This window comes from Leuciscus leuciscus (assembly GCF_965113295.1).
Source record: "Leuciscus leuciscus genome assembly, chromosome: 3".
Classification (NCBI taxonomy): Eukaryota; Metazoa; Chordata; class Actinopteri; order Cypriniformes; family Leuciscidae; genus Leuciscus; species Leuciscus leuciscus.
This window is the reverse complement of record NC_138727.1, coordinates 18,544,141-18,566,310: the sequence shown is the minus strand read 5'-3', so window position 1 is coordinate 18,566,310 and position 22,170 is coordinate 18,544,141. Positions and strand designations below refer to the sequence as shown.

At 43.8% G+C, this 22,170-nt stretch overlaps 1 protein-coding gene across 6 annotated transcripts in view; it reads right to left on the bottom strand.

Annotated features, from left to right (window-relative positions):
* The window catches only part of LOC309495037 (multiple PDZ domain protein), a 73,925-nt gene that overhangs the window by 50,915 nt on the left and 840 nt on the right, over positions 1 to 22,170 (bottom strand). For 3 of the 6 annotated variants that reach the window (XM_082164570.1, XM_082164574.1, XM_082164573.1), the window contains exons 1-17: positions 21,553 to 21,784; positions 21,320 to 21,372; positions 20,972 to 21,141; positions 16,091 to 16,291; positions 15,754 to 15,890; positions 15,412 to 15,625; positions 13,443 to 13,568; positions 13,122 to 13,313; positions 12,508 to 12,610; positions 12,338 to 12,411; positions 3,403 to 3,670; positions 3,180 to 3,242; positions 2,523 to 2,602; positions 2,168 to 2,314; positions 1,570 to 1,755; positions 757 to 903; positions 360 to 569 (exon numbers count right to left, since the gene is read on the bottom strand). In XM_082164570.1, coding sequence (XP_082020696.1) covers positions 360 to 569; positions 757 to 903; positions 1,570 to 1,755; positions 2,168 to 2,314; positions 2,523 to 2,602; positions 3,180 to 3,242; positions 3,403 to 3,670; positions 12,338 to 12,411; positions 12,508 to 12,610; positions 13,122 to 13,313; positions 13,443 to 13,568; positions 15,412 to 15,625; positions 15,754 to 15,890; positions 16,091 to 16,291; positions 20,972 to 21,141; positions 21,320 to 21,326 — 2,325 coding nt within the window. In that variant the 5' untranslated portion in view covers positions 21,327 to 21,372; positions 21,553 to 21,784. Of the gene's footprint in view, positions 1 to 359; positions 570 to 756; positions 904 to 1,569; positions 1,756 to 2,167; positions 2,315 to 2,522; positions 2,603 to 3,179; positions 3,243 to 3,402; positions 3,671 to 12,337; positions 12,412 to 12,507; positions 12,611 to 13,121; positions 13,314 to 13,442; positions 13,569 to 15,411; positions 15,626 to 15,753; positions 15,891 to 16,090; positions 16,292 to 20,971; positions 21,142 to 21,319; positions 21,373 to 21,552; positions 21,785 to 22,170 lie in introns of those variants that run through there. The other 3 variants (XM_082164572.1, XM_082164571.1, XM_082164575.1) reach the window with 3 other exon arrangements.

Genomic DNA, 22,170 nt, shown 5'->3' with positions numbered 1-22,170 from the left:
TACTTTTTGTTATCATTAGTATATAAAAAACCCCACATAATTCACCAAATAATAAACCTCAAGTTCAACTCCTTGAACCTAAAAGTGCTTGTAGTTGAAGAAACTGTAGTTTAATATACTTTTATACTCATACTTTACACTCGTTTAATAAGGCATCAAAGAAGCCATTAGTCACAGATAACTGACGAATATGCCAATCATGCTGCAAATTATACATGTCAGATTGAATTTTCTTAATAAAACTTTACCTGACATTCTATGATGATCTGGATGACATACAATATCTTGGATTCTAGGTTTCTCCTACACTGCCCAGGGTTGAGATTGTTGCTGTCTGGCTTGTGAATGGAGATACTTACTAGTAAGGGTTTGGAAACTCCAATGCGTACAGTGCCCAAAGCAGTTCTTTTCAGCACATGAACGGCCTGAGCTAGACTTGAGTGGCTCAAGTCAGTCCCGTTCACAAACATCAACCGGTCGCCTGGCAACAAGCGGCCATCTCTCTCTGCCAAACCGCCTGCTACAAGAGAGCGGATCACTATCACAGTATGCCCTGGGTTCATGGGGTCCTGAGAGAGTTTCAGAAAGTGACAGCGCAAGAGAGAAAGAGAAGAATAGTAATAAATTCGGAGACACTGCTGCCATGTTGTTGAAGGATTTCAAACCAACTGGGACTCTCCAAACCAAGTGATGTGGAGCTCATACTCTGCTGCTCTCTTGTTATTGTTGTACTGGCATATAAACACACACACATACCTGGTAGTCCAGTATACTGAATCCCAGGCCAGAATCGCCTTTCTGCAGGTCATAGACTTCAATCTCATTCTCCCACATGGCCTTATGGGATAGCACAGGAGCCTCTGTCTTCCATTCACGAGTTCTCCCAAATGAGTTCTGCTCGGCCTGTGAGAAAAAGTGGACAAATCAGTATTATTTTGCAATGAGACATGTGGAATCATGTTTGCTCATTTGAAAAAGGAAAATGGTATCAATTTATATTTAATTTATCTTTTTGTATACCGTCATGTTTCTTGAGAATACTTGATTCTGAGTGGCCATTCAAGGCATTCTGCTTTCAGTAAGTATGATACTTTAATGGTGCTTTTTTTTGGTCCTTTTTGAAGTTTCAAAGCTCCAGCCTCTATTCATTGTAATTCCTCATAAAAGAAGAATACCCAGTAAATGTTTTCAGACTTCGTTTGTCCTTGTGTGTTCCACAGAAGAAAAACTTTAAAAGAACTTTAAATGTGCTTTAATAAGTGTCAAAAGATTATCAGAACATGATTTAAAACATACTTTAAAGAAAAACTTTTAATTTGACATTAAGTGCACTTTTTAAAAGTGTACTTAAGTGTGTTAAGAAACATAGTCACGAAAGTGTACTCTCTTAAATGGTCTTTAATCTGCAAGAACAGTTTTTTTGAAATGTACTTTTAAGATTTGAAGTACACTATAAGCGCACTTTACAATTAAGATTTTACTCTTACTCTTTTTAACAAGAGAAATAAGTTGCACAAGCATATACATTTTTCTTTTAAATATCATGATGCACAAACACACACAGCAAACCTTTTCATTAAATTCTGCTAGCAGCTCCTTGAGGGTGAGTTGTACATCATCACCATCATCATCGTCTTCCTCACTGACTGTGGGTGGGATGAGACGACTGCAAACCACACAAACATTCACAGGAAGTTCCTTCAGCAAGCACACAACTTCCTTGTGTGTCTCACCAATCAGAGAGAACCCGTTCACCTACAGAAAGAACAAACACACCAACTCGCTTATTCTGCTGAACTGATCCTCTGGGCTTTTCTACTGACAGGAAGGGCTATTTTTAAGCAGCTGTGATGATTGATATTCATGTGCAGTCAGCATTGAATAAAGTGCTATGCATAAAAACAGAATGCAGAAAGGAAGATGAGCTTTTTTGGTTATTATGCATGCATGTGTTAGCAGGGTTTATGATAAGGGATTACAACAGCGTAATCTATAAACAACAGTATTATCTGTGTGTAATGCTTGTTTGACTTTGAAGTATAACCAAATATACATAAGCTAATTTTTTCAGGTATATAAATTCTATAGTGTTTGTATGGGTAAACATATGTGAAATATACTACATAACTACATGGACATTCCCTTTTAATCATAATATCAAGTGAACCTCTATCAGTTCGTCTCCAGGCCGCATGACTCCTGTCAGTCCCATCGGACCCTCTGGCAATATAGAGCAGATATAGTGGTGACCTTCCTTAGCCTCCAAACTCAAACCAAGACCACCGCTCTCAATGAATTTCTGTACCAGGGCCACCTGCACACATACATGATACAATGTAAATACAGTAACACATTAACAGATGGATGGAAGGATGGATGGATAGATGGATGGAAAACAAAACAAAAAGGCATATACTACATAAGCACACAATGAACATAAATATATGCGGAGACACACTCACAAATCTTAGCTGTGGAAAATAACTGTCAGCTAAACAGGAGAGAATACAAATGAGACGCACCATCACTTCGTACTGAGGACCCAGTTTGCTTTGCCACTTCTCCTTCAGTGTTTTCTCCTCTTCATCAGACAATATACAAACTGAAACAAAATTTCAAAGTGTCACACAGCAAATTAATAAATGACTGTGGAGAACAGACTACAAATTTGGAAAAACAATGCATGCAAACCAAAAAAAACAAACAAAAAAAAACTTTAAAGAACATTCTGGGTTATTTACAGCTCAATGTCCATGGACAGTACTTCTTTTTTGCAACAAAAAAAATCAAAATAAATAAAATGCTAACAATATAATGGTGCACAGTTAGGATATCACAATAAATATATGTTTATCTTTTAAGGTTTAACTTTAGGTTTAACATGGACAAAATGCTTGTCATGCCTTCTTTGTCAAATTCATTCAATTAAACAACAGTGTTTTAAAGTAAAAGCATTTATCTGTTACTTGTTAGACACTATTAAAGATGCCTAGCCAAAATTATTCTTTTTTTTTTTTTTGCAAGCAATGCTTAAATAGCAAATATTTCAGTAAATTATAGTATATGTTTTACCAGTGTACTAACAAACCTGAGGTACGAGTCAAAATGAGTGTTAATCAATTAGTCCATAGACATTAAAATTTAAATAACCTATAATACACAATGTGTTCAGTTCTTACATGAGGACCAGTGGTTTCTTTTCTCCATATTGGACTTAAAATAACAGGCTTGCCTCGACTCAACTGAGGTCATAGAAAGAACAAACAGAAACAGAAGCTGTTATTAGAATCAAATCAGGGCCACAAAGTTACTGAGACTTCACACAGAGAGTGAACAGAACTCATGAATCAAACACAGTGTGAATGAGTGTAAATAAACCGAAGTGACAAGAGTTTCACTAACAGCACTCTCTGTTGAAGTTGAGGTCCCGGCGTTCAGTATAGAAAACTTTCCCTAGGGCCAGAACTGGCTTTGGCTCAACTAGACATGGAGGCAGTGGTGGGGGATCAAGACCCAGAGGGGTTAAGGGTCTCTGGGAGATTGCGGACATGGTGGGGGTTGTTTGCGTTTCAGATGGTGAGCCTTTTCGCAGAAGAGAGATCTCCACTTGTTGGCCAGTCATGTTCAGAATCTCCTCCGCTTTCTGTTTACTGCAGAACTGCCCATTCACCTGAATACACACACACACACACACACACACACACACACACACACACACACACACACACACACGTTCAGATATTTGAAGATTTGTCTTTCAATGAAAAAAAAATCCTAGAATGTTAAGTTCCCTTTCAGTCGCTCACGTTCGACGTAACGTCGACGTGACGACGTAATTGGGATCACTTCAGGGAGCCCTATCAACTTCGAGTGTCTACAGAACGAGCCAATGAAAGTTGGCGTGCGTGAATCGCGTCACGCGCCCCCGCCCCGGCGCGCGGGTATAAACAGGAAGCGGGCGCACGCACACATTGTCTTTCACTTCGGAGCCGAGCTTTCGTGAGACTTCTGTCTACAAAGAGATCAGCCCTTGAAGACTCAAAGGAGATCTACTCTCTGCTTACAGTGTTGGTGTGACGGCGCGATCAGCGGTGGCCGCGAGCATTGCAGCTCACAAACTGCTGTTTTCACAGCACTATTGTTCTGTGTTTGTGTGTGTGTGTGTCGGTTCGGTGGGCGTTTCCTTGTGTGTTAATCACACCGCGGCTACCCCTGGGTGCCTCAGCACTGAGAGAGTATTTCTTTTTTTTTTCAACCTTTTTTTTTGTTTACTAAAAGAGCAACACAAGCGTGACCCTGCGTCTTTTTCAAGATGTCATTCCGCTTGTGTGTTTCTGGATGCCGTCGTTCCCTGGCGCCAGCAGATGGCCACAGCAGTTGCCTCTCGTGTTTGGGCATTCAACACGCTGAGGCAGCTTTTGTGGATAGTTCATGTTCCCATTGCGGGAATATGACTATCGCAGCGCTTAGATCGAGACTCGCTTACCTCAAGGGAGGTGCAGTCCCCTCGCCTATGCCCCGATCTAGTGTCTATTCTGCCCCGCAGAATAGACCTACTTCAGTGCATGACCAGGGTGATCTGAGGATTACCGTGAGGGCTTCCCCGTCGAGTCATCCTCCGCGGGCCCCTCACGCCTCACAAGCGCTGCCGCCATTGGGGCCCCTTAGTGAACGTCTTGGTCCTTCTCCGGAACGGCCAACCGTTTCCTTTGGGGCTCCAGCTGACGATCAGATGTCGATCGCAGCATCGGAGGGGGAGCTGTCCTCTGGAAATGACGACTCGGCTGCGTTGCCCCCCTCGGGGTGTGTAGCGTTGTCCGAGCCGGATCCAGAATGGACTGCTATGCTTTCCCGGGCCGCCGAGAAGGTCGGGCTTGCGTGGAATCCTCCACCACGTCCCGAACCTTCTCGGTTGGACGATTGGTTTCTCGGGGCGGGCCGTGCTGGTTCTCAGTGCGCCGCCCCGGTACCTTTCTTTCCGGAAGTGCATGAGGAGCTTTCTAGGACGTGGAAGGCACCGTATAGTGCCCGAAGCCGTTCTAGTGGCTCCTCACCCCTCGCCACCCTCGACGGCGGGGCAGCTAAGGGGTATGTGGATATCCCCCCAGTGGAGCGGGCCGTCGCGATGCAGCTGTGTCCGGCGTCCGCTTCCTCTTGGCGGGGTAATCCACGCCTCCCGTCCAAGGCCTGTAAGTTTTCGTCCGGTCTAACGGCGAAGGCTTATAAGGCCTGTGGACAGGCTGCTTCCGCCCTCCATGCCATGGCGCTCTTGCAGGTCCACCAGGCCCAGGCGCTCATGGACATGAACGAGGGTGGTTCTGACCCAGAGCTCCTCCGGGAGCTCCGTGTGGCAACCGACCTCGCCCTCCGGGCGACGAAGGAAACCGCACGTTCGGTTGGTCAGGCGATGTCCACTCTGGTGGTCCAGGAACGCCACCTTTGGCTCAACCTGGCGGATATGAGGGACACCGATAAATATCGGTTCCTGGATGCCCCTCTTTCCCAGGTTGGGTTGTTCGGCGACGCGGTCGAGAGCTTTGCCCAACAGTTCTCGGCCGCACAGAAGCAGACGGAGGCCATCCGGCACATCCTGCCCCGGCGGACCCCTGCTGCTCCCACCCGTCCGCCGGCCGCAGACCCTCCGTCTACTCGTCGCCGTGGTCGGCCTTCTGCGGCATCCTCCGCTCCCGCTAAGCCCCAGCAGCAGCAGCCATCATCCAGGCCTCAGCGTGGAGCAAGCCGCAGGAAGCCGACCCCGCCCGTCCAGGCCGCTGCCAAACCAGGAGGCAAGCGACGGTGCAAACGACCCTGAGACGGGCGGCCCAGAGGTGGATCAAGTTGCTCTTCAGGAGATGGCGAAGGCGCCACTCCTTCCCCCGGTGGAGGGCCGGGCGGAGAATCTTTTGTTTCCTTTTCTTTTTGTTCCGCCACTGACCCATGGGTCAGTGGTACCCACAATTTCAATAAAAGAGCAATTTCTGAAACCTCCGGGCCCCAAGAGGGCGCGCTTGGCAGTCGACGACGCCGCCATGCCTTGTCACTCCCGAGCCCCTCTTTCATCGCCAGCAGGCAGCAGTGGCTGTGTACTGGACGCACTGACGCCTCCGCACACTCACTCTGCCCTTCGACGGAAGCAGGTATGTGCTGCACCACACACTCAGACCCCACTTCGGGCCGCTGTGCTGTCCGAGTCGGGTCCCTGCATTCCGCCGTGCTGCCCCACCCCGGGTACGTCTGTGGTGCCGTTGGTCCCGCTTGCTCGGTCTCTGGGAGCCTGGTTAATGCTTCCCAGCCCGTCTCGCTGGCTCATCCGTACCATCAGACTCGGCTATGCGATTCAGTTCGCCCGGCGCCCCCCTGCGTTCAAGGGCATTCTGTTCACCCGTGTTTTGGCGGACAATGCCCCGGTGCTCAGGTCAGAGATCGCAGTCCTACTGGCGAAGGATGCGATCGAGCCGGTCCCTCCAGCCGATATGAAGACCGGCTTCTACAGCCCGTACTTCATTGTACCCAAGAAAGGTGGTGGGTTACGACCAATCTTGGACCTGCGCGTCCTGAACCGGTCCCTTCACAGGCTACCGTTCAAGATGCTTACGCAGAAACGCATTTTCAAATGCATCCGTCCCCAAGATTGGTTTGCAGCGATCGACCTGAAGGACGCGTACTTTCATGTCTCGATTCTCCCTCGACACAGACCGTTTCTCCGCTTTGCGTTCGAGGGACGGGCATATCAGTACAAGGTCTTACCCTTCGGGCTGGCCCTGTCGCCCCGCGTCTTCACGAAAGTCGCGGAGGCGGCCATTGCTCCCATGTGCGAGCGTGGTGTTCGCATCCTCAACTACCTCGACGACTGGCTTATTCTGGCCCAGTCGAGAGAGCAGTTGTGCGAACACAGGGACATGGTGCTCAGTCACCTCAGCCACCTAGGGCTTCGGGCCAACTGGGAAAAGAGCAAACTCACCCCCGGGCAGAGGATCTCTTTTCTCGGTATGGAGTTGGACTCGATCAGCATGACAGCGCGCCTCACCGAGGCCCGTGTCCAGTCAGTGTTGAACTGCGTGAGCACGCTCAAACGCAGAACAGCGGCACCACTGAAACTGTTTCAGAGGCTCCTGGGGCATATGGCATCTGCAGCCGCGGTTACGCCGCTCGGATTGCTTCATATGAGGCCGCTCCAACACTGGCTCCACGATCGAGTCCCGAGATGGGCGTGGCAGAGCGGCTCGTGCCGGGTCCAAGTAACTCCGCACTGTCGCCAAACTCTCAGCTTGTGGTCGGACCCTTCGTTCCTGCGGGCAGGTGTTCCCCTGGAACAAGTGTCCAGGCACTCTGTGGTCTCCACGGATGCCTCTACCACCGGCTGGGGGGCCACGTACAACGGGCATGCAGCTTCAGGTCTGTGGACGGGGCCTCAACTGCATTGGCACATCAACTGCCTCGAGTTGTTAGCAGTACGTCTTGCATTGAGCCGTTTCAAAACGCTGCTACTAGGCAAGCATGTACTGGTCCGTACGGACAGCACTGCGACCGTTGCGTACATCAACCGCCAAGGTGGTCTACGCTCCCGCCGCATGTCACAACTCGCCCGCCATCTCCTCCTCTGGAGTCAGAAGCGTCTGAGGTCGCTTCGTGCCGTTTACATTCCGGGCCTGCTCAACCGTGCAGCCGACGAGCTCTCACGGCAGCAGGTGCTACCGGGAGAATGGCGACTCCATCCCCAGGTGGTCCAGCTGATTTTCAGGCGCTTCGGGACCGCTCAGGTAGATCTGTTTGCCGCCCCGGACACGTCTCATTGCCAGTTGTTCTATTCTCTGACCGAGGGGACCCTCGGCACGGATGCTCTGGCACACAGCTGGCCCCGGGGCCTTCGCAAGTATGCGTTTCCCCCAGTGAGCCTTCTTGCACAGACCTTGTGCAAAGTCAGGGAGGACGAGGAGCAGGTCTTGTTAGTTGCGCCGTATTGGCCCAACCGGACCTGGTTCCCGGAACTAGTGCTCCTCGCGACAGCCCCTCCCTGGCCCATCCCTCTGAGAGAGGACCTGCTCTCTCAGAGACGGGGCACCCTATGGCACCCGCGTCCAGACCTCTGGAAACTCCATGTCTGGTCCCTGGACGGGACGCGGAGGTTCTAAGTGACCTACCCCCTGCGGTAGTTGACACCATCACTTCCGCTAGAGCCCCCTCTACGAGGCGCCTCTATGCATTGAAGTGGAACCTGTTCGTTGACTGGTGCTCCTCTCATGAGGAGAACCCCCGATCTTGCTCGATCAGAGCCGTGCTTTCCTTCCTGCAAGAAGGGCTGGAGCGAAGGCTGTCTCCCTCCACCCTTAAAGTGTATGTTGCCGCTATTGCCGCACATCACGATGCTGTTGATGGTAAGTCTTTGGGAAAGCATGACCTGATCGTCAGGTTCCTGAGGGGAGCGAGGAGACTGAATCCTCCTCGCCCACTCTCTATACCCTCTTGGGACTTGTCTCTGGTCCTTTCGGCACTTCAGAGACCACCCTTTGAGCCTCTGCAATCAGCTGAGTTAAAAATTCTGTCCTGTAAGACAGTACTCCTGGTTGCATTGGCCTCTATCAAGAGGGTAGGGGACCTGCATGCATTTTCGGTCGACGAATCGTGCCTAGAATTCGGCCCGGATAACTCTCACGTCATCCTGAGACCCCGGCCCGGATACGTGCCCAAGGTTCCTACCACTCCCTTCCGGGACCAGGTAGTGAACCTGCAAGCGCTGCCTTCGGAGGAGGCAGACCCAGCCCTGGCTTTTCTCTGTCCCGTTCGCGCTCTGCGTCTGTACGTGGACAGAACGCAAAGCCTCAGGACCTCAGATCAGCTCTTCGTCTGTTACGGAGGCCAGCAGAAAGGGAAGGCTGTCTCCAAGCAGAAGATGGCCCACTGGATAGTGGATGCCATCGCCTTGGCTTACGAAGCCCAAGGCGTGCCCTGCCCGCCTGGGTTGAAAGCCCACTCCACTAGGAGTGTCGCTTCTTCCTGGGCGCTGGCTCACGGCGCCTCGCTGACAGACATCTGTAGAGCTGCGGGCTGGGCGACACCTAACACGTTCGCTAGGTTCTATAGCTTACGTGTTGAGCCGGTTTCTTCCTGTGTGCTCGCTTCTACTAGCCGGTAACACCGAAGTTCCCGCTCTAGTGTCGGCTTGCTGCGCCACTCCCTTCCTAGGAACGGATACGTGCGCTTTTTACTCCAGTCAAGTTCCCCATTGGCGAACCCTGTGAGTTCCTCCGCACCCCTTCGGCAGTCGGACGTTGCGGAGCGTCCGACGCCAGGCCTAGTGCTCGTATTCTTGTGTAACTTGTGCTAGGCTGGGTTCCATATGTGGTGATCCCTGCGGCGATCCCATATGTGTATTCTTCCACGACCAGCTCCCTGCGGTGAGCCCGTGTCTTCCCTTGGCAGAGTCTGCTCTGCCGTCACTGTACGGTGTGTCTCCCCCTTCGGGTGGAGCCACCCCAGTGACATTCCATATGTCGCACTGCCCCTTCGGCCAGTCCATAGGTGTATTCTCCACATGTTACCTCCCTTCGGGCAGGATGTGGCTCCGCGGCGTCCTTTCCCCTGGAAAGGTACGCTTTCCCAGTGTTATCCGAGAGTTTCACTGTGTGAGGTAGAATGGAACAGCAGTTGAACTCCCTCTACGCAGGTCTTCCGCCCCAGCAGTTGGGGGTCTGAGAGTCTTGCGTAGGGCGCTGGATGTGGCAGCAACCGTGGCGTTTTCCATGGGATCCCAATTACGTCGTCACGTCGACGTTACGTCGAACGTGAGCGACTGAAAGGGAACGTCTCGGTTACTGATGTAACCCTCGTTCCCTGAAGGAGGGAACGGGAGACGTAACGTCCCGTCGCCACCGTTGCTGACCATCGCTGCATGGCCGTCACAAATCTCGGCTCCTCAGCGAAAAACAATGTGTGCGTGCGCCCGCTTCCTGTTTATACCCGCGCGGCGGGGCGGGGGCGCGTGACGCGATTCACGCACGCCAACTTTCATTGGCTCGTTCTGTAGACACTCGAAGTTGATAGGGCTCCCTGAAGTGATCCCAATTACGTCGTCACGTCGACGTTACGTCTCCCGTTCCCTCCTTCAGGGAACGAGGGTTACATCAGTAACCGAGACGATTTATTTGTCCTATTTAAACCCAAAAAGTGCAAAATCTGTGATTTGTTACTCATTAGTTATTATTATTCACAGTTATTCTTGTCAAATTATTGTTGTCTTATCCCTAATGTTCTTTAACATCCTATTTTCATGTCAAATAAGTTCCACTGACCTAATCAAAACCCAGAAGACAGTTTTTATTACTGTAGCCTTTAGAGATGGGCAATATCCCTTATTTTCAGTGTGACCTGATATCAAGTACTACAAGGCCAATAATGCAGATATTAAATGGAAAATATTAGCAACTTTTGAGGATAAAAAGGGTAATTATAGCCATTTAACATTATATTTGACATCCATCCTTTATCATTTAAGGGGTCTAAACTGCTTCTGTTTTAGTTTATCATTAACAACAATTATAGAACTGTTCAATCTTGTAATTTTTTTCTCTCCAAAAACCCATTATAATATCACATTTTTATTATAGTTTCACATTTAGCTTCATCTTTATTTAATGTGAAATAGCTCCAGATGATGTCTGTGCTTATGTCTTTCAGCATTTCTGTGTGTTAAGATAAATGGCTCCAATCTTAAACAACCATTGGCAAACACAATTAATTTTTTCACTTCAAAGCATTGATTTTCATGCTAAATATTCTCTAGCTACAACATATTGAAAATATTGATACTTCAGGAATGATCTACCCATGCCTAGATGCTTCTCTGCTTTACCACAAAGCAGGCATGAATTTTTCAGAAATGTGACTAGTATACATTGTAGTAACATTATTTGTGGTCAATTTGACTTTGGTAAAACACATGTATGTAGAAAAATACAACTAATGAAATGACAATAAACAACGGACAGAAGTGTATTTCTACAGTATACTGTGCACCAGTTAGAGTATCTTATCATGTGAAAAGACATTGAATTATTTATTATATAAGTATCATATATGAGATCTCTAAAACCCTAAACATAAGTAATGCAACATTTTTTATCAAAGATGTTTTAAGTGTGTTATGAGGCAAGTTCAAATTCTCTTTATAATAAGCTCTCATTAGAAAAGTCATGAAGTATTAATCTAACACCCTACTGTTAAAGGTAGGGTAGGCAGTTTCAAGCGGCTAGCATTAGCAAGTAAGCTTAGAAAACATGAGATCCCACCCTCCCTTCAGAGCGTCTCCAAAGACACAACTCCTTCAAAACACATGAACGCACACAGCAGAGTCTGCAAAGCGTCACGAGAGACGGCGTTAAATTACCTCATGTCTCAAAGCACATAACATTACAATAATAATGAATGTAAACAACATACAAAACTCTTAGTTGTACCACCTGACTGCTGCAGATTCATTTAGTGTTGCCATACTGTAGAAACGCATAAATCAGAGTCTGAGGACATGAACATCTCCGGGTAAAAAGTCACATGTTACCATCTCGTAATTACGGTTACGACATGCCATGAATGCAGCATAAACTCTTTGTTTTGGTTCAGGAACTGTAAAAGGCAGCTGCTGTTTGTTTTTGGCACTCTGTGTCTACACATGATGATGATGTGTGATGTCTGCACGAGCAGGGTGCGCGGAGGTATGGAAATACATATATTGACAGGCCTGTCAATATATGTATTTCCATACCTCCTCGGTATGATGGTTTGATGCCATACCATAAGTCCTAAGACTTACACAGATGATATATGTACATGTTTTAATATTTAAACCACTTCTATTATTGATTGTTATCAGGGTGTAAAGAGAGTTTCAACCTGTATAACAAAAAGTGTTTATAAAACAAATTGCCTATCCTACCTTTAAGTATTACTTCAAGATAACAAAATGGCCTTAGGGTCTCTGAGACCCCAAACAGAACATGAGGTTTGGACTAATGACATATTAACACAAATACAAACACAAAACAAGCAACAATGGAATTAATCTTACATAGTGCCAGCATTTAGCCTAAAAGCAAACACTACAATGCAAACATCCCGTCACACAGTACTCCCACACACACACACACACACACACACACACACACACACACACACACACACACACACACACACAAATTCAGCAACAACAGGATTAGTAAAAATGAATAAAAAAAGTAAAAACATTGGTTAAAACCATTAAAACTACTGTACTTTGCATGCACAGACAAGGAAATTAAAAATATCTAAAAAGCTGTGAAAAATAAGATTTAATTTAGTAACTCACAGCAATGATGTGATCTCCATCCTGATTCACTGCACTTCCTTTCAGAATGCTCTTTACTTCAAAACCACTGGTCCCTAAAACACCCATTGTTCATTTAATGTTTAACGTTCTTAGACTCAATGGGAAAATAATCTCTCATCTTACTGAAAGAAAACAGTATGAAATCATACCTTTGTACAGGTTTTCCACAGATTTAGAGATGTTGATGCCCAAACCATTTTTGCTGTCATTGAATCTGACACTGAATTCTCTTTCCTTTTGCTCTGCTAAATGCTGCAGACGGATAATGTTTCATTTATTATTGGCTCATCATAAATTTTTTATTAATTTATATTTTTCAAGACATAATACAGTTTTTGTTTTTTTAGTTTTTTTGTGAAACACAAGAGAATTAAGGATTGTTACACAGCTCTTTTCCATACAATGACAGTTCAGAGTGACCTGACAAGCTTTAAAAAACAAAACTAAAAAGCACCATAAATGTGGCGAGGGAGAATGAACATTAAACAAGTTACGAAAGACATAAAGGTGAGTAAATGATAACAGAACTTTTTTTTTTTTTGGGTGAGCTCTTCTGTTAATATCAAAATGTACATATAGATGCGTAGACACACACACACACACACACACACACACACACACACACACACAATTTTCAAAAAACGTCCCCACAAGGATGAGGATATTCGGATATTGCCATCTTTGTGGGGACATTTTATCCCCATAATGTAGGGTTTACCAGGACACACACACACACACACTCAAGATCAAAAGCATTCTGCACCTGTTTCCTCTGAGTGTCCTGTTGCTGGGCGATAGTAGGTGAGAGGTCACCATCAGTGGTTTCCCTGGCAATGATAAGTCTCACATGGGAACCAGCCAGACGGAGCTCACGTGCCACTTCCTCACTGCCCATGGTGGACACGTCCACATCACCAATTCTGAGAAGAAGATCTTCGCTACGCAATCTCCCGTCCTGTGTCCACAAACACACAACCACACGTAGAGGGATTTGGCCACACTTCTTTTAATTTGAAACTGTTTGTACAATCCAAATAATGTCATAAATTCTAGTGTATGTGTATCCATGACAATTCTCTCATACCCTTCCAGCTACACCATCAGGTAGGATGGTTTTAACCATGGTGCCAGTAGTCCTCCCTCCAACAATGCCAAAGCCCAGACCTGATCCGTCATTCTGCAACTCAATGTGATGAATTTGTCGAGGCTGCTGAACCAAATGTAAAATATAGCCATTTATTTTATAATATAGCCATTTTCTAAGAAGTCAATTTCCGTATAGCCAAATACCTTAGTTATAGCTACAAACAAAACAAAACAAAACAAAACAAAACTATTAAACATTTCCACCATTGTTGCCAATGAAAACATATACAATTCACTTAACAGATGTTGACCTTGTGTTCCCCATTAGTGGTGTATGTCACACTATAACGGGTAGGTTGTCACAGTGGAACCTGCCATTAAGAGTCTATTATCGGTTTCCATTCAAAGTGGAACTCAACACTGCATCATGGAGTTGATGCTAAGGGAACGTTCCTCGTAAGCCTATTACATGCCAATTTTGGCTACTGCAGTCCTGTGATCTCGCAGGATCACCTGCAGAGTATAAGGGTGCCTAGAAAGAACGTCATCAGATTCTTTGACTTCAGGAACGCATTGTTTGACAGTGCATGTGATCTCCGTGTTAGTGGTTTGAAGTGAAAAAAAGATTGTCAAAGTTTAGGAGATGTGTCACGCCGTGTCCGAGATATATATGATGGCCACGATCTGTGAGTTATATGTCTTGGTTGCTCCGCACTGGAATGCCTCAGCAGCAGCGGGACCTGATCCATGGTCATGGTCCATGGTCCATGCTCTTTAAAAAGAGCCAGGCATCTGCACCCCATGGATCAGGTCCCGCTGAGACTGGTTTAACCCTTTCTCAAGCATCACTTGCAGGTTCTCAGGGCGGATCCAGAAGCAGATCCAGAATTCTTCCAATCCGGCAATGAGTATGCTATTGGCCCAATCTAGTTTTGAGGAGTTAGATGTGATGGGAGTTGAGGCGGATGTATTGAGTGAACCTGTCTTCTCCCTCACTTCCATATACAAGGAGCTAGTGGATGTAATGACCAGTGCCATGGCAAAGCTGAAGTTAGATTGGTCAGTTGAAAGAGTGGAATCTGTCCCAAGCAGTTTGGATGAGCGATTCCTCGTGGGTCATAAGCATCCCACTCCAGTGAGCCTTTCTGATGATGTTATTTCTAGGCACCCTTAAATACTACCTGGCTGTAGTAGCCAATCAAAATTTCAGATTTTTAATCTCAGACTTTTGAAACCATTTACACATTCACAATACCAATTCAAAAGTTTGGAGTATGGTTTAAAAAAGAAAAAGAAATGACTATTCAGAATTAGGATGCATTATATTGATTAAAAGAGACAGTAAAGACTTCTACATTGTTACAAATGCTGTTCTTTTGTGAAGGATCATGTGACACTGAAGAGCGGAGTAATGCCTGCTTTGAATTCAGCTTTGCCATCACAGAAATAAATTGCATTTAAAAAAACATTTTAAAAAATTCGAGTTTTTACTGTTTATTTTTTATTTTAAATGCAGCAATGCATAAGAGAATTCTTTCAAAAATATTTAAAAATCTTACCAACTCCAAACTTTTGAACAGTAGTGTATTATATAATAGTATTGCTAATGGGAGAAGGCTCCATTTTATCCTAATTGATTGACTCCCACCATTATCAGTAAATCTTTCAGTGGAGTACAGTCACATGAGACTTTGCTTTCACAGCAAACACCAATCCTATCAACCTCACATAAAAAAAGCTATTGTATAACATTTAAAACGTTAGATGTAATGCATTTGTGGTAATGTAATCAAATAACTGTGGATCAGTAACAGATTTAAGCTGCGTGTCAAAGTGAGGCAGCTATAAGGCATAAGTATAAGATACAGTTTAGGAAATGAAGCAAAATATGCTTCATAATCAGGCTATTTAACACATTCTGGGAAATTCAAAGATATAATTAAGATAAAATAAAATAAAAGTCTTACACTGAATTGTCCATCAAGGCCAGAGAGATTTTTGGGAAGAGTGTGGCTCATCTGTGGGGGGCTGAATGATGAGGTTGGTTCCCTGGCTATAGTTAAGGTTACCATGGAAGCAGCTTCCTGAAGAATCTGGACAGCTTGTTCCTGTGTTACCGAGGACTCAATCAGCTTGCCGTTCACCGCTAGAATCTGATCAGCCTCATGGAGACGTCCATCACTAAGACAGGAGATGTGGTAAAGGAGGTAAAGAATGGTTTCAAATCATCCTAAGCCCCTATCCAGAATAATACGATTCTAATCAGTAAAGTTTTGCTATACTGAACTTGCATCCTTGTCAGTTTATACCTGTAAGCTACAGAGTCTGGCTGAATCTTCTGTATGAAGATACCATGACCTCCACCGCCTTCAGTTTCCAAGCCAATAATGCTGATGCCTAAAGCACTTTCACCCTTCTCCAGATCAAAACTAAGCAGAGACCGACCCTGAAAGAGCAATAAATACATGGGATAAGAAAGAATGAATTCAATCTGTTGGTTTTAGGAGATAGTAGGACTGAAATGATAGTATTTATTAAAAGTATGCATGATAACGTATCCCAGTCGGTTTTAACGGCTTGTGTTTCCTGGATGATGTTTAGAGGAACAGGATGAGAGGATGTTTAGGGTGTTTAGAGGAACAGTACCTGGGCCATGGACTGCAGCACTGAAATGTCCTCTGTGATGCAAGGGGCAAAAGTCATATGATTGGAGGATCGACATCGGTCATAGTGCCGCTGGGCCGAGAGGTAAGAATCTCTGTATCTCAGAGTGCATGAGGGGTGGGACGTTCTCACACCATCAGCATCATCACTCATAGACTGAGGAGGCGGCGTTCTGGGGGAAGCCTGTACAAACACACAGCTAGAGTGATGTAGGTAGCTGGGTTGCACCAGCAGCTTGCAAGGCCTTACTGGGATGTAAAAAGTCACTATTAAGACAGGATTTATCAGATTAGATGGTGTTTATCTTTACTGATCCTTGTGCACTTTAGTTTGATCTTCTTTAACCTGAACTATCAATGGTATTAATTAAAATGAGTGAGTATATGAAATATAAAAATGGTATATTTACATATTTAAATAAGTGATAAAATATTAAAAAATTGCCATTAAAAGGTTTGGGGTGAGTAACATTGCATTAGACTGATCAGAAGTGACAGAAAATACTTTTATAACGTTACAAAAGATTTCCATTTCAAATAAATGTTGTTCTTTTGATCTTTCTATTCATCAAAGAATCATATCACAGTTTCTTTAAAAATATTAAGCAGCAAAACTGTTTCAGCACTGATAATAATAAGAAATGTTCTTGAGCATCAAATCAGAATATTAAAATAATTTCTGAGGGATCCTGTGACAGTAAAGACTGGAGTAATGGCAAAAAAATAAACAAAATAATAATAATTATCAAATGAATACAGCTCTGGTGAGCATAAAGAGACTTTTTTCAAAAACATAAAAACATTATATTATAAAAAAATCTTACTGACCCCAAACTGACAGTAGTGTATTTTTGAATAAAAATTGTCATCAGTTTAGTTTTGCAGACTACAATGCCTGCAGGGCATTTCTGTCACTTTATATTTGGTGTGTCGCGGTCAGGTTTAACATAGCAAATAATCTTAATTAAAATATAAAAAATGCAGATTTGTTTCTGCAAAGGTCATATTTAGGGGGTAGGGAAAATAAAATACATAGCTCAGTATAAAAAAAGAGATGTCAATGGAAAGTCCACACCATTACAGAAACGTCTGTGACTTGTTGACAACTGCCTCTCTCTCCTTTCAGCACAGATTAATTGGTCAGCTCAGGTAAGTAGCTTATACAACCCCAGTTTGGTCCCTGCTGCTGTTTCAAATAATCATTTCTCTAAATACATCAGACACAATATACACAAACACAGACACACTTACCAAGGATATGCTACGCAATTAGACCAAATATACAAATCTATGTTTTGATTTAGAATTAATACATTGCATACATTGTATAAATTGTCTATTTTGTTAAAAGACATTTTTATGATTTTTAAGGTACTCACTCTCTAGTTCCAGTACATTAATTCACAGAATTAATTGTTTGTCAACCAAAAAGCCAAAAGCCAAATATTATGGATGTCAAGTTTTGCCTGTGTTAGTTACCATGGACACTCATTTACATTCACACCTGTTAGTCTTTGAGTTAAAGCAACACTATGTAACATTGTTTACCTTAAAATAATGTTTCCAAAATCGTTTCAGTGGTTCATCAAGTTGTAACAGGGTGAAAGGCACTTATGCCTCCGCTTTGTGGTCCTTTATCTGCGATTACCACACTATAGCCCCTTTCACACAGCGCAATGATCCCGGCAAATTGCCAGAATGCCTTCTGTGTGAACACAAACACGACCCGGGATTGATGCCGGCATCGATGCCGGATTGGGGACCTAGTAACATTGCCGTGTTCAGTCCCGGAACGAGCGCTGTGTGAACAAAAGCCGTAATAATGCAGTGTCGTAGAGATGACGCTGAAGCCGGGATCGTTCGCTAGCTGTGAACCGGTACATAATGCGCAAGTATATGATCGAATCAGACAAAAAAATGCACAAGCGTGGTTTCTCGAGATAGAAATCGCAGCTCATAAGCAAACTTAAGACGCTGCTGAGACATTACAAGTCACATCGATGTCACGTGTCTTTACGGGATTTTTACAGGTTGTGTGTGAACAAATCACTGGCAGTGTGAATGAATCAAAATCAAACGAACCCGGGTCAAATCCCAGGTCACTTTATCTGTGTATTTTCCGGAATCTCTGTGTGAAAGGGGCTTATGTAAGATTGCCAGATTGGGTCGTGTTTTTGTAGTTCTAATGAGACATAAGAAAACTACAAATTTGACTTGCTTTACGGCAAGTGTTAACGTAGTCATTATTTTTCTGATGTCACAATACATCATACTTTCATAAAATCATGCATCATACTCTACCTTGTCTGTGGACATCGTTCATTTTAAAGCCGGTGCTGGATAAACAGTTGGCGTGCGTGCGCCAGTAGGCTGTGGTTGGCTAAATGATTTACGACAGTGGTAATGGACAATTCCGCTTCCAACCTGTAGGGGGACCGCTGAGGAAAAGTTCCATAGTGCTGCTTTAATCATCATTGTGTATTTAAGTTCCTCATTTCTTCCAGTTTTATTGTCTGGTATGGTTCGTGTGTCATGACTACATGCTGTTTAGGTTGCCTTCTTTCCCATGGACTATTTGAGTTTGTTTGACTAAATACAATCTTTTGCATCATGATCATCTTGCCTGAGATGTGACGATGGATATTTCAGAAAGATGGCAAAAACTAACTACAAAATAAAGGTATTTTATGGCTGACCATATGGAACAACAGCAGGATAACAGCACAGCTGGCAGCTCTGGTTTTATTTCTGCTCAATGATAATTAAAACCAATAATTAAAATAAGTGTTTGAAATATAAATATATTTGTTGTTTGATTTCAGCGATTTTCCTTTATATTTAATGGTCTCATTACATTTGTTCACAAACACATGTGTGTACATCAAAGAATGTAGCAAGACAGGAAGTGATAAGCTTGATTAAAGAATGACTCATAAGCAACTTAATATAAAGCTTATGATTATCCATGGCAAGTGGCCTGACCAATGCACAATAAGCACAAGGATTATCTGATATATAGTTTTGCTGAAGTAGCTACATATCATGGCATATTAGTACACCCATAAACATGTAGTTTTTCATGACAAACAGCCAGTTTAGAATTTCATTTATTGGAGTCGCTCATCTGGCGTCTGCGGCTCCTCTCATTTTGGCCTGCTAGAAGATTCTAACAAAATCAATTGTAGTTAATAAATCTCAATGTAACATCTACTGTGTCTATTTTTATGATGATTTCTGAGAAGCTAAATTACCTGAGCTGCTCTTTGAAAACTTGGGCTAACACAGGCTACTTTCAAAGGAATATTGCCCATCATTATCCTGCAGTAACACACACAGTGACACAAATACACACCTAATTCACATACTGTGAAACCATTACTCTATCGTTGAATAACCTCACACGCCTCCTACTCATATCTTCTGGGTTTCTTTGACCTCTTTATGCTCTGGAAATGCAGCCCCTTAGGTCATTATGGTTATTACACTGAGAAAAATATGTCATATACAAGCTCAAGCTACATTCAACTATTCTTACAGGAATATTCAGTTATGTTATGCTGAATTGACAACATTTGTGGGATAATGATGATGCCCACAAAAAAATTATTTTAACATGCCTCTCATTTTATTATAAAAAGAAGAAGAAAAATCAAGGGTACAATATGGCACTTCTAATGAAAGTGATTTGAACGAATAATTTTATAAAAGCACTTACAGTATGGGTGTGGTCACACTTAAATTTGTACAGTGGCACTCCATGCAGAAAAAATGCAGTCATCTCAAATGGAAACCGTACTGTCTGGAATTCCACGTGAAGGACGTGAAAGACTAAACATTTCTCCACATGGATATTGCATCGAATTCAAGTTTGTTAGACTTTGAACATGAAAATTTACTGTGTTGACCAATATAAAGCTGCATAGTGAGTGATCTCTAAAGCTGCAAAGTGACCTCTGAGTGAGTGATGTTTCATGTATCACTGCACTATTGGCTTGCGAAATGTTGAATAAATTTAGCTGATGTGACTCTTCCGCTTATTATTTGTGCTGTTAAAATCAGAATTTTTACAGTTTTTACAGGTGACGGTATTCCATTGTCATTGCAACAAAGCTGTAAAAAAATGGGTATATCTTTACTCAGAAAAGGTTAGTAATAAAAAAATGTTAACACTAAAATCATAATATTGAAAAAACATGGATATTGTTTACGTGTTGTCATTGGATGTACTATTGATACAGCGAGTATTTCGGCCCTGTGTATATTTCCATTGTTTTTGCAGCACTGTCACCCGGATTTTTTCTTCTTTTTTTTTTAAGAAAAGGAGGGACATTACACCACAAATGGTGTCCGTCGAGCTTGGCATGTAATGAACTCGAAATATTCCTTTAAGACAGGTTTGCATCATGTTTTATTTTAACTAAGAATAGACCCTGAGCCAGACATGATGTAGAAAGACAAGCTGTGAGTCAAAGCGCTGTTTGCATCAGGGAAAATCTGAAATGATGCTGAAATGTACACCATAAATGCTTTATAAAGTGGACTTACATGTAAAATTCTATTTCAAGTAATAGTTCTGGAGTTGAATATCAGCATAAAATATACTTTTGTTTAATGCACTTCACATCTGGGTACTAAGGATTAGTTATGATAATGAAAGAGACATTAGAGGTTAGCTGTATTGCTATAACTATGCCACTATTAGCAGCCAATCAGATTTAAGAACTAGAGTATTTACATGGATTAATAATAATTTATTACTTTATTTTGTATTTTTTTATTACTATATGATGGTAAAGCCCACTGCTGCAACAATGTGTGCCTGATTTTTGTCATGCACTGGGATGATGATGCTATATTCTCTGACCTGTTGTTGCTGATGCTGTTGTCCAGTCTCTTGCATGATGAGTATCTGATGGAACAGAGGACTCTGTAAGACACTCTTGAGCAGACTGAGTTTTTCCTCAGCAGGCAGTTCTCCCCTCTTCTTCAGCCTCTGCTGCAGACGCTCCACCGCCAGCAAAGCACGCTGTGTGTCTATACACACACACACATAAATATATTAATGACATGGACACATGCAATGACATCAGCTCTATACCTCACACGAGAGTGTGTACAACAAGCTGATTTAATATTCATACAGATGATGAACTCGGATTGAATGACACACACGATGGCTAAAAATAATATTGTGTTAAGACTTCATACATACCCATCATTTTCAACTATTTGAGTATTGAATTACCACCACTCTCTTTCTGACATCTGCAAAAAGAGAAGCAAATTAACATCAGTCACAATGTCAATCAAACTCTTGAACATATTCAAGATACAAATCAACAAAAACAAACAGGTTTGTCACTTTCTCATTCTCAAGAGGGACTTACGTGGATTGCAGCATCTTAATCACTACTGGCAAGCACATGCACACCTGACAGTCCTTACCTGTGACGTTTGGCAGGAAGTGAGAGTGACGCAATTCGGCAGTCTTTGTAAGCGATGACAGGCTTTATGAATTGTACTGACGGTTTACTTCATATCTCGCTGATGCTCTGATAACGCCAGCTGTAATCTGTTATTCATGCTGATGTAATCTGGGTTGGAGTCTCGCGCCTCTACGGGAGGTTCTCGCGGTCGGCACGCGCTCATCATGTACTGCGCGAGCGCTCGTGTTTGCGCTGCGCTGCTCCGGTAATGCGCTTACCGGGGAAGCTTAGCAGCTGTAAACGGACTTAAACTGTGAACGACGGTAATTACCCGGGACAGATGTCCTTACAACCTACCTGATAGGGCTTTAAGCGCCTGGTGGTGGGCGGTGAGTTGCACAACAATAGTAGGCTAACTAAGGGAAAACAAAGCAGGAGGGTTATTTTTAAACGGGCGAATCACAGTGAAGCGTACTGATGAGTGATAGATGTGTAAATACGAAAACAAATATGTAAATACAGCAGTAGCCTAGTTCTCGACTCAACCATGCAAGTGGCCTCAGCAAACTTCCAATGGGGTCGCAGAAAAGTTAGGCTATAGCCCATACATACCCCCTCCTGCAATCCATTCCCCCCC